This window comes from Salvelinus fontinalis, chromosome 26 (genome assembly GCF_029448725.1).
Source record: "Salvelinus fontinalis isolate EN_2023a chromosome 26, ASM2944872v1, whole genome shotgun sequence".
In the NCBI taxonomy this organism is placed as follows: domain Eukaryota; kingdom Metazoa; phylum Chordata; class Actinopteri; order Salmoniformes; family Salmonidae; genus Salvelinus; species Salvelinus fontinalis.
In genome coordinates this window covers 39,844,687-39,857,461 of record NC_074690.1, presented here as the reverse complement: position 1 = coordinate 39,857,461, position 12,775 = coordinate 39,844,687, and the positions used below count along the sequence as shown (strand labels likewise).

General features: G+C 45.3%; 1 protein-coding gene across 4 annotated transcripts in view; it reads right to left on the bottom strand.

Moving 5' to 3' along the window:
- Nucleotides 1-3,261: 3,261 nt before the first annotated feature.
- Nucleotides 3,262-12,775, bottom strand: part of LOC129824326 (semaphorin-6B-like) — a 55,248-nt gene continuing 45,734 nt past the window's right edge. For all 4 annotated transcript variants that reach the window (XM_055883895.1, XM_055883897.1, XM_055883894.1 and 1 more), the window contains 7 exons: nucleotides 12,266-12,397; nucleotides 12,016-12,165; nucleotides 11,663-11,842; nucleotides 11,269-11,409; nucleotides 10,488-10,565; nucleotides 10,297-10,355; nucleotides 3,262-7,366 (listed from right to left, as the gene is read on the bottom strand). In XM_055883895.1, the coding sequence (XP_055739870.1) occupies nucleotides 6,354-7,366; nucleotides 10,297-10,355; nucleotides 10,488-10,565; nucleotides 11,269-11,409; nucleotides 11,663-11,842; nucleotides 12,016-12,165; nucleotides 12,266-12,397 (1,753 nt within the window). In that variant the 3' untranslated portion in view covers nucleotides 3,262-6,353. The remainder of the gene's footprint in view (nucleotides 7,367-10,296; nucleotides 10,356-10,487; nucleotides 10,566-11,268; nucleotides 11,410-11,662; nucleotides 11,843-12,015; nucleotides 12,166-12,265; nucleotides 12,398-12,775) is intronic.

Sequence of the window (12,775 nt, the reverse complement as noted above, 5' to 3'; positions counted from 1 at the left end):
TGCTCCAGAGCACTCTTGACCTCAGACTGGGGTGAAGGTTCACCTTCCAACAGGACAACGACCCTAAGCACACAGCCAAGACAGGAGTGGCTTCAGGACAAGTCTCTGAATGTCCTTTAATGGCCCAGACAGAGCACAGACTTGAACCCGATCGAACATCTCTGGAGAGACCTGAAAATAGCTGTGCATTGACGCTCCCCATCCAACCTGACAGAGCTTGAGAGGATCTGCAGAGAAGAATGGGAGAAACTCCCCAAATACAGGTGTGCCAAGCTTGTAGCGTCATACACAAGACTCGAAACTGTAATCGCTTCCAAAGGCACTTCAACAAAGTACTGAGTAAAGGGTCTGAATACTTATGTAAATGTGATGCTATTTTTAATACATTTGCAAAAATGTACAAAAAACTGTTTTTGCTTCGTCATTATGGGGTATTGTGTGTAGATAGTTTTTTCCCTCGCCAATGTAATCCTTTTTTAGAATAAGGCTGTAACGTAACAAAATGTGGAAAAAGTCAAGGGGTCTGAATATTTTCCAAATACATTGTATGCCTAGCTCCAGTATATTTATTTGTTCATCATGGAGTCATGGAAAGATTTAGCTCCAGGTGACTGACACTAGTTCCTAGTGCTGAGCTTGATGTTGATTTTTTATTTATTTTACCTTTATTTAACTAGGCAAGTCAGTTAAGAACAAATTCTTATTTTCAACGACGGCCTAGGAACAGTGGGTTAACTGCCTGTTCAGGGGCAGAACGACAGATTTGTACCTTGTCAGCTCGGGGATTTGAACTTGCAACCTTTCGGTTACTAGTCCAACGCTCTAACCACTAGGCTACCCTGCCGCCCCACTGCAGATGTCGATGGGAGCGGATCCGGTAAATAGAACACACGGGCCAGCCACCTTAGCCTCCGCTCAACTTCTAAGATAAATCATGAAATGTTACCCCAGCAGCCTATGCTTGCTTGTTTGCAAATCTAGGTACTGAACACCACACCATTACCTAACTTTACAGTTGTTGTGGTCACAAAAACACAAATAAAATAGTTATTCAGAAGCTGATGATCTTTGAATGAGTGGCTGGCCCAGTGAGTAATGTTAGCTAGCTACCTGTTGACTCCCATTCTCCCATTCTCACTTCGACAGGGGTGGTACTACATCCTGAAATCGCTATGAATTCTGAATATTGTGGTTTGCTTAAATATTATATGTTAGAAACATATTAATATTAATAGACGTATAAAGTGAAAGAGCAGTGGTGAAATGTCTCTTTAAATAATGTGCAGCTTTTTCCCAAAGTGCTGGTAAGTACAATCTTAGACGAGTATATGGGGAGTTATAACTCTGTAGGCGATCAGTCTATCTGGTCAACATCACTGATACTGATCCCCCTCCACCCTCTGGTGGTATAGATAACTTGCTATTATGTCTCCAGAGAAACCTAGGTTAAAATAAAGGTCCTGTCTATCAAATGACTATAGGCAGAATTAGGTGTTTTTGGATGTGGTCAAAATGACTCTGAAGGACTTGATTTTAAAAAAGTGAATTTTGAAACAGAAACACTAAACCATGATTTAGTTAAAGGTCCATTGCAGCCGTTTTTATCGCAATATCAAATCATTTCTGGGTAACAATTAAGTACCTTGCTGTGGTTGTTTTCAATTAAAATGTATATAAATAGTAATAATTGCTTCTTAGCAAAGAGCAATTTCTCAAGCAAAAATGTTGATAGGACTGTCTGGGAGTGATCTGAGTTGGGAGGGGAAAACTGAAAACCAGCTGTTATTGGCAGAGAGCCTTGGAACTCTCTTTCCTATTGGTCTATTAACTAATTTACCACCTGCTGGTGTCACCAGGCAGACCAAAATTCCATCCCACCAAAACAGGCTGAAATTTCAGGCTCTTTCACTAAAATGGCATAATAATTTATTTTCTTTCACAATTTAAGTTTTATTTCAACCTAATAGTGTGGAAATATATATAAAACACAGGACAATCATGTTTTTGACTGCACAGGGCCTTTAAGAACAAACATTGAATACTGAAGTGAGACTGTGAGATCTTGTTGTGTTTAAACTAATAGCGGTCTAGAGACCCACAACCATAATAAGGTGATGATTTGAGTTGAAGTGCATGGCCGGAGCAAAAGCCGATACATATTGCGACCCTCAAGGACACGTTGATCATCACTTGTATACAGGCATATTATTGTAGTCGTGTAAAAACATAGTGTGTATGAAAAAGACTGCTTCTAATACAAAGGCAATGTTCCAGCTGTTAATGGCATCACATCTAACAAGCAATGATTCACCACCTACATCTCCTTGGCAACAGTGGAATCATATAGGGTGCATCTCAATCAGATCATTTTGGCCTCCTTTCCTTCATTCGCAATGATCTGAAAACACATGATAGATTAAGATAATTCGGTGGATTCCTACTGTGAATTTGTTTTCATCAATCTAGGTCTTCCACATCAGTGCACCTGAAGGTAAAGAAATGAGAGGAGGCCACTGTAGAGATGCAGTTATTTTCACAGATGGCTTCCTCTCTTGCAAAGACTAGTTTCGAGCGCCATCTAGGGGCGATAAAAATGGTTGCTTGAAAGTGCCCTCTACTGTATGTCAAGATTCAAATTAACAACATGTAAAGATATAACAGAGATGAATAGATCTTAATGGTTTATTAGAATAAGAAAGAATATATTGACAGGGGTCTCCATATTGAATGACTGCTCTATACTCTCACATGAAGTGTTTAGTGTGTGTCAGGGTTGGGCTCAATTCGAGTTGACGGCAGTCAATTCAGGAAGTGATTTTGAATTTACAGTGGCAATCCAGTCTCCTTTTCACCTCAGTTAACACCGGATTTACTTAACAAAAGTCACATCTAAATAGGTGGTACAGGTATGTCATGACATAGCACAAGTGGGGGGGGGGGGGGGGGGGGCTTTCCTGTTTTGTTCTCTATTGCTCCTCTATTGTTTTTTTCTTTGGTCATCTATAATTCCTCAAGCAAGAGGGGAGGCCGATGACATCACAGACTCCCATCAGATCAACTCTTTGAACGCCCTACTCCTTGACCGCCTTTAATTCGAATTGTGTGTCTGTGTGTGTGTGTGTGTGTGTGTGCGTGTGTGTGTGTGTGTGTGCACAGCCGCCGTAAGTCACAAGTCAACTGGATACCTTTTTAAATTCAGCTCAGCAGGACAAGCCTGCGATTCTACTCTTTAGAAGGAAAACAGCTAGCCTCAGCATTGAGTCAAAGGTAAATACTGCACGTAGTGTATTTACAGCTCATTCACAACGTAGTCAACAAAAACTCACACGTCAAAGAGAAAGGCCCGTGTCAAGTAAGAAAACAAGAATCATTAAAACCAAACGGGTAAGATACATTCAAATCAATTATTTACAAGGATATGCATTAGATAACAGTACAACTCCTTTTCAAATAAGAAAAATAAAAGTTGTGCTTTTCCATTATGTATTATTACTGCACAGTTTTATGAGCAAATTAGTATATATATTCATTCAGGAAGTAGCCTTTGACTTGAAGGTTCCACAGTATGCCTGTTTGTTGGTGTGGGAGAAAACAACCAATACAATGCTTGCACATTTCAGTAACAACTGAACCAAATTCTGTACCAATGTTCATAAGTGGTTTATAAACCGATTTTCAGTGTTACTAGCATTTGAAATGGATATGCCTGAAATGCACGAGAGCAGCAAAGGCAAAAGAATTACGAAAGAAAACAAACATTCAGTAGGCTTATCTGAAGGCGACATTGTGAAGTTCCTCGTCGGTGCACACAGGAAGTAACACTGTACACATTCGAACAAATTATACAACATCACAGTATCAAATATATAAGGTATCAAATGAATTGGCATGGTTTTTATGGCACTTGAAAATGGTTCCTTTTTGTTTCAGTGGTCACGTGATATGTCACCCGAAAGTACAGTTCAGAATATTGGCACACATTGTATTGACACAGAGGGGGAAAAGACATCGGCATGGTGTTTATGAGTGTGTTTCTTACTGTGGCTGCATCTCAAACAACACCATATTTCCCATTCAGTGCAATGCATTTAACCACTATATAGACAATAGGGTGTGATTTGAGTCATAACCTGTCTGAGTGCTGTCATCATTGTGCTCCACCAATGGTAACACAGACATCTGCGGTTGAGTCACAAGTGTCTTTATATACAAGTCATTGCTGCTCAGGTTCACAACAGAACTGAACAAAACATGTTTCTGATTGTGACTGGAGCTGTGTCTCTGATGACTTGAGAATGGCAGATCCTATCTTCTTTCTTGTCTCCATGTTGCCTCTCTCTTTCTCACTCTGCCTTTCTGTTTGTCTCTCTATCCTCCTGTCTTTCTACTTATCTCTGTCTTTCTATCTATCCCTCTCCCCATGTCTGCTTAACGTAATGGCAAGTATTTTATTAGACACTTTGATGGGTAGAATATATGGTTCCATTTGAGTTCTATGAAAATAACCATTAACATTGATGAGTAAGCGGCAGGACAGTTGTTTAATCACAACAACAGTGACTGTCACACACACGCATAGTCAGTGCACCTCCGCATACAGACACAGGGCGCAGGATGCACACGCACGCGCACACACACACACGCACGCACGCACGCACGCACGCACGCACGCACACACGCACACACACACACACACACACACACACACACACACACACACACACACACACACACACACACACACACACACACACACACACACACACACACACACACAGAGACAGACTGCCTAACCTAATTCTCTATCCTTCTCTCCACACGTCGCATCGGCTCTAAAATGATTTGCCATTAAAAAAAACATGGACTGGAAGGAGTGGATGGATGGATGAAATGGCGTCATTAGAGAGAACGCCTGGTTGGCAGAAATAGTGCTGACATTCCAGTCCGACTCTCCTCCTTTCCCGTAGCTCAGTAAAAGTGGGTTATAGTCCCAGTGAGACAATTTAGGAGCAGTACAGTACGGCCCCTCTCACCTCACATACACTGGGAATATATGGCCCCCTGACCAGGCTAATTAAAACTGATCTGTAAATCTCTCTCTCTCTCTCTGTGTGTGTGTGTGTGTGTGTGTGTGTGTGTGTGTGTGTGTGTGTGTGTGTGTGTGTGTGTGTGTGTGTGTGTGTGTGTGTGTGTGTGTGTGTGTGTGTGTGTGTGTGTGTGTGTGTGTGTGTGTCAGGAGGCTGCTGGAGGGTAGGCTATTAAATCTTCATTGCCGCTTCCTTTCGACACTCTTCATCAGGTATTCTCTTCACGTTCAGAGTCAGAGTCAGAATGACCTCAGTGTTTTCCTGCACACTGAGGCTGAACAGTGTCTGTTTCATTCACCTTCAGTAAGATTCTTCAAAGTAATATCTTTCTAATTCATGTGTGAGTGCCACTCAGTCTGTACTGGAAGTTGGACAGAGTGCATTGTGTAGGAATGAAGTCTCCTAGGTCTCGTCTTCTGACACCTGATAGTGGCCATGTTGTTTGGTTAGTCCTTTTTGGCCTGTTTGAAGCACAGGTAAGGCTGTCGGCAAGTGTCTGTCTCTGGGTCTCTTTGCATGTTGCTTCCTGCGTATGGTTCTCTCTCAGCATGTTTTCTTTGTAAGAATTCCACTGTCTAGCAAACTCTTCCTTCCTTCCCCTCTCTCTTTCCCTCTTTCTCACCTCTCTTTCAATCCCTCTCTCTCGCTCTCCTTTCCCTCTTTCTCACCTCTCTTTCAATCCCTCTCTCTCGCTCTCCTTTCCCTCTTTCTCACCTCTCTTTCAATCCCTCTCTCTCGCTCTCCTTTCCCTCTTTCTCACCTCTCTTTCAATCCCTCTCTCTCGCTCTCCTTTCCCTCTTTCTCACCTCTCTTTCAATCCCTCTCTCTCGCTCTCCTTTCCCTCTTTCTCACCTCTCTTTCAATCCCTCTCTCTCGCTCTCCTTTCCCTCTTTCTCACCTCTCTTTCAATCCCTCTCTCTCGCTCCCCTTTCTCTCTTTCCCGCCTCCTCCCCTCTTGAAGCAGCTTGAGTGGATAGGCAGACACAGCAACAATCTCATTTTCTCTGGCTAATCCCAGCCAAGCAGGATCTGAGTGACAGCAGTAGTAACCAGTCACAGAAAGAACAGCCTCAGGAGTCCACCAGTAAGATACAGAGATATCAGGACTGAATGACAATGAGGGACAGAGACAGAGAGACAGAGAGAGAAAGAAAGAGAGAGGGAGGGAGAGAAAAGGTAGGACAGAGAGAAGGAGAGAGATGTAGAAAGAGACTGATGTGGTCTTAAGCAGTGACCGGGGTCCTTCCCTGCGTTTCACTCTCTTTTTCACTGCCCGTTGTGAGTCCTCTCATTGGAACTCTTCTTACTCAGCAGCTGGCTGAGATCCACCAGCTCCCCCAGCTCTCCTCTCCCCAGTTCCCCTCTCAGCTGAGCCCTGCCCGGCCCGGGGGTGTGGTGCTGGGCCGCATACTGCTGGCCGTTGGGGGTCGGCATGGAGGATGGAGGTGCGGGGACCATGCCCTGGCTGCTGAGGATGTAGCCTTCCTGGGGAGGCCAACGGAGAGGCAGGGGCTCCCCAAACTCCATGTGGGCGCTGGGGGCTGACACCACCCTCCTCCTATTCGGGGAGTCCTGGGGGGTCATGGGGTACACGTACTCCCCTGCCGACTTGCGAAGTGCCGACTTTGGGGTCCCACTCCTTCCCTTCTCCCCCCAGGGCTTGCTGAGGCACACGTAGTGCTGGCGAGGCGTCTCCCCTTCTCTTCCTCGCTCCTCACCCCCATGTCTCCCACCTCCTCCACCCTGGAAGAGTCTGGTGGTCAGGTAGACAGCAGTGGAGGGGTGTGGGGGGCAAGGGAGAGGGCAGGGGGATGCCAGCCCCATGGTGCTCCCTCCCAGGTAGGTCTGGCTGTTGTCCCACCCCCCTGATCCAGAATCGGAAAGCCTGAGCCCGCGTCTCTTCTGCTGGGGCGTGTGCTCTGGCGTGGGCAAGAACCCTGGGTCCAGCTCCCCTGACTTAACCCATCCGTTGGGCATCACAAACAGGGTCTCCCCGCCCTGAGAACAAGGTCTATCCCCTCCTCCCTGACGGGTCACACTGAGGACCGATCCTCCCATCCCTCCTCCTGACGTCAACATCCCCCTCTCCCGGCGCTGGATGCTGGACTGGCTGGTGTTGCTAGCGTGGCGTCGGTTGCTGGGCTTGTGAGCCATGATCCAGCAGACGGCCAGGCCTGATAGCATCGCCCCGATGGTGAAAGCCGAGATTGCAGACGCCACCAGCAGGTTGAGGGAGACCAGACTCTCCGGCTCGACCAGCAGACTCTGCTGTATGACACCTGAAGGGGAGAGGGGAGATGAAAGGAATCATAAGATTAATGGCAAGAGAGAAGATCAAATCCACTTAACGTTACAGCATGAACAGGTTCCCACTCCACAGTCCTTCACTCTCCTCTACTTTTTCGTTTCCATTCTTCTTTATGACCCATGCTTTTATTATTGTCACGTTTAGATCTAAACATGATTTGCCGGATCTCAAAGATGATATTGCTATATTTTATTATCCAAGAGCATAATCTTATTCTGTGTTACTGTAATCTATCATAACATTGTACATTTGCAGAAGATAAGCATCTCCTTATCCTTTTTGGTGCTTTCTCCAGCACGTCCTTGGGGTTCTGCTGGCTGGGCTGAAAGCTGCACTTGTCATCAGTAAGAAGGGAAAAGACTAAAACAGACTCCGCTCAAAATTTCCATTCTGTGTTCAGGAAGGATCTGGGCTGGCCAGTGAGTTTCTCCCTAAAATACATCATTTATTTTGGTAAATATTTCCACCGCTCTAATCACTCCCATCTGCACAGACACAGCAGATGTCTGCCAGGCCCTGGGCCCATAGTTCTGGGTCTGGCTTCATGCTTTCACTACTCTCTATGGAACAGGCTGATTGCAGTAAACTGGCCTATATCTGAGGTAGAAAGCAAAAGTTCTGGAACTAGAAGGGGTCAAGTTCTAGAGAGTGATATACAGTGCAGTCTGAATGTAAATCAGACCCTTTGCCTTTTCCACATTTTGTTACGTTACAGCCTTGTTCTAAATTAAATTAAATGTTTTTTTTCCCCCTCATCAATCTATACACAATACCCCATAATGACAAAGCAAAAATAGGTTTTTAGAAATGTTTGCAAATGTATTAAAAATAAAGAAATGTAATATAACATTTACATAAATATTCAGATCCTTTACTCAGTACTTTGTTGAAGCACCTTTGGCAGCGATTACAGCCTCGAGTCTTCTTCGGTATGACGCTACAAGCTTGGCACACCTGTATTTGGGGAGTTTCTCCCATTCTTCTCTGCAGATCCTCTCAAGCTCTGTCAAGTTGGATGGGGAGTGTCGCTACACAGCCATTTTCAGGTCTCTCCAGAGATGTCAGATCGGGTTCAAGTCCGGGCTCTGGCTGGGCCACTCAAGGACATTAAGAGAGTTGTCCCGAATCTACTCCTGCGTTGTCTTGGCTGTGTGCTTAGGGTCGTTGTCCTGTTGTAAGGTGAACCGTCGCCCCAGTCTGAGGTCCTGATCACTCTAGAGCAGGTTTTCATCAAGGATCTCTCTGTACTTTGCTTTATTCATCTTTGCCTTTGCCAAACCCTGCCGCTGAAAAACATCCCCACAGCATGATGCCGCCACCATCATGCTTCACCGTAGGGATGATGCCAGGTTTCCTCCAGACGTGTAGCTCTCCTCTCCCCAGTTCCCATCTCTGCTGAGCCCTGCCCGTCCCGGGGGTGTGGTGCTGGGCCACATACTGCTGGCTGTTGGGGGTCGGCATGGAGGATGGAGGTGCGGGGACCATGCCCTAGCTGCCGAGGATGTAGCCTTCCTGGGGAGGCCAGCGGAGAGGCAGATGAACTGTCGCCCCAGTCTGGGGTCTTGATTGCGCTAGAGCAGGTTTTCATCAAGGACCTCTCTGTACTAAGCTTCATTCATCTTTGCCAGTCCCTGTCGCTGAAAAACGTCCCCACAGCATGATGCCGCCACCATCATGCTTCACAGTAGGGATGGTGCCAGGTTTCCTCCAGACGTGATGCTTGGCATTCAGGCCAAAGAATTCAATCTTGGTTTCATCAGACCAGAGAATCTTCTTTCTCATGGTCTGAGAGTCCTTTAGGTGGAAGAGGCTCTAGGAAGAGCCTTGGTGGTTACAAACTTCTTCTATTTGTATTTATTTATTTAACTAGGCAAGTCAGTTAAGAACAAATTCTTATTTACAATGACGGCTTACTATTTAAGAATGATGGAGGGTCTGAATACTTTGAAACTCTCTGAATACAGAGAGTTTAGATGATATTGTAATATTATGGACTTAGACTTGAGAACAGATTGCAGGTTATAGACTACAATACAATAGATGAGATTGTAGTGGAGTGTTCTGCAATCAGAACACTCCCAGATTATAGATTTGCAATAAAACAGATGATATCGCAGTGTATCATTTGAGTTGGAACAGATTGCAGGTCCTGGAACAGTTTACTGATGAGAAAGAGACATCCTGATTGACACCAAGACAGATGTGAGATGTGTTTGTTAGGAGAAGGCGTTATCTTATGCCCCTGCCAGAATCTCAGCTTTGAGCACCACAAAGTTTTGCATACTGAGTTTTGTCCTCATTTTTCTTTTGTACATGTTTTAGTGGCAAGTATTTGTCAAACTGTAGCAGACAGTCGTTGACAGCTGAACACTCAGAATATGGCTTAGTCCTGTGGGATTGTGGGGCGGTGAACCAGAAGGCTGTACTTCACTGATCAAGACGTTCACTCCTCTGCCAAACAATCAACATGCATTTATTGAAGCCAGCAACCAATTAAAAGCAGTCATACCGGGAGGCTTCTGAAGGACACGGATCTGAGGAGCGGGAAATCAAAGCCCTGACATTTCACACTAGCTAATCACCTTGCTGACAGACCACAAATGACAGTCTTCTTCCGTCACCACTGTAAATGCAAGTTCAGTACACACATATACAGAAACATACAATATACAGTATATGAACTGCAGTATCATTGTGATGTTATGTACACTTGGGTTGTGATTAACTGAGACCGTGACAAATGAAAACTATACTTTGTATTAACAAACACTTGAATTGCATTGATGTCTGTGTAGCAAACGCTTGTAATGCATGATTGAGCCACTAGGCGGAGCATGCATTAAGTGAAAGAATGAACAGTTTCTACCCACAGAGCTACAGGGCTAAAGGCAAGGTACTTACCACCACAGTCTCCAAGATGGGAGAAGTTGCCATAGTCAATGTCTTGCTGAAAAGGCAGCCTGCAATAGGACAAAGATGATAGATTAACCGATTACACAGCACATCAACATCAAAAGATAAGAATAGATGAATACACAATTAACTGATTCATCTGATCCTAGATCCTGTGTCTATATGGGCAGCTGTCTCACCGTGTGCCTGGTCTGAGGAAGGAGCAGGTGCTGCCTCTGGTCCAGCCACAGTAGGGATCTCTGGAAGTCAGACAGCTCCTAAATACACACACATGGAATTCTGATCAGCCTGATGGAGGTGGCGTGTGTGTGTGTGTGTGTGTGTGTGTGTGTGTGTGTGTGTGTGTGTGTGTGTGTGTGTGTGTGTGTGTGTGTGTGTGTGTGTGTGTGTGTGTGTGTGTGTGTGTGTGTGTGTGTGTGTTAGATTAGGGTAAGGGTTAAGGCTGTAATTAGGGTTACGGTTTAACTGGGATGTAGAAATACAGCTATGATTAGGGTGGCTGTTGAGGCTAGAGTTGAACCGGGATGAACTGGGATGTGGACATGGTGTTAGGGTTCTGGCTAGGATTAGGGTTGATTCAGGGTGTGGACATTAAGCTAGGGTTATTTATGGCTAGGATTAGGGTTGATTCAGGGTGTGGACATTAAGATAGGGTTATTTATGGCTAGGATTAGGGTTGATTCAGGGTGTGGACATTAAGCTAGGGTTAGGGTTATTTATGGCTAGGGTTAGGGTTGATTCAGGGTGTGGACATTAAGCTAGGGTTAGGGTTATTTATGGCTAGGGTTAGGGTTGATTCAGGGTGTGGACATTAAGCTAGGGTTAGGGTTATTTATGGCTAGGGTTAGGGTTGATCCGGGTTGTGAACATCAAGCTAGGGTTAGGGTAGCCAAAACCATAAACAAAACCCTGTGTGTGTGTGTTTGTGAATGTGTGTGTGTGTGTGTGTGTGTTACTCACTTCATGCAGCGTGAGTGTAGGTGGCAGCGTGCTGTGGGTAGTCTGACCAGACAGGAAGGGAAGGCCAGCAGTAGAGTGTGACTGGGACGATCCAAGGACAGAGACAACAACTGTCTGGCCTGGACAGAATCCTCTCCACACCTGGAGACAGAGAGAGCGAAAGGGAAAGAAAGAGAGCGAGAGACATAGATGCATCTTTAGAGTATTTTACAGCAGAGAAAAAGAGGGATTCACATTAGGGTGATCGCTGCCTTGGCAAACAGAGAGGTTTTAAAAAACAATGGCGCAACAAGTATAGTGACTTAAACAGTTCATCTCCACAATAATGAGCTGACAAAACACAGGACTGCAGCGAGAACAAGGGATTGTGGCCAAACTCCCTTCCCGTACTCACTTCTCAGGGTTGAAGCCCTCCACCTCTTCCAGAAACACACTGCTGTGTGTGGGAGAGTTGTCTCCACTGGGGACAATGAGGAATTTGAGGACGGTCCCTCGCGTGGAGCCCAGAAACAATACCGTACGGTTTCTATGGGGACCAGCTTCTGTGTCCACCACCATGGCTGTCAACTGGTACCTGGGGCGAGGAATGGAGGGGGAGAACCGAGGGAAAGGGAGGGGGGAAATGAGAAGGGAGAGGGAGCGAGAAAGATGGTGAGCTCAATTTCAGGACACTTGAGGTATACAACGTAGAGCAAACATTGATTTCAGTGAACAATCAGTGGTAACCATGGATATCCTTAGTCATACCTGCCCATCGTCTTGACAACCCAGGGTCTGTGCCCCACTAGGGGTATGGTCTCGTCCATCAGGGGATGAGTCTTCACAAAGTTCAACACCTCATCCGGCAGAGTTTTGGATGAGCTGAACTGAGACCCCTGCACCGCACAGCTACCTGGCCTACAGAGAGAGAACAGGGTCAAAATAAGGCCTTATAATATGATAGAACATCCCATTACAATACTACACAAAGATGAATATGAGTTATTGTTGAAAGTACCTGGGTTTGGGCACAAGCTCATCAGATACAGGTGTCCAGATGGATTCTGGAGATTTCTGCTCCTTGAATCTTCCCTCAAACACCCTGGCCAACTGTTGCATGTCAAACACACAGACTGCAGACCCAGGGATACTGTCAGAGACAGGGAGAGAGAAGGAGGGGAGGTGGGGCAGAAAAGATTAGATATGGATCAGCTATATGATGTGTGCCTGTGTGTGTTCATGTGTGCGTGCATGTGGGTCTTTCTAAAAACTAGGGTACCAGTGAGGGCTTCATAAGCTGGACAACTTGTTACTACAGAAGTCCAGAGAGGACATATTAATAAAATCAAATAAATCTCTCTTTATGTCGAGATAACAATTGATTTACCTTTTGATCACTACACAATGAAAGTTGTTTTGTCAAGATCACAAGATAATCAAAAGTACCACTTATCATCCATTCATTTGTTCAGATGCACGATAATGACCTCATCAAGTGGCCCTGTTGCTACATTGCATGCAATGTTCT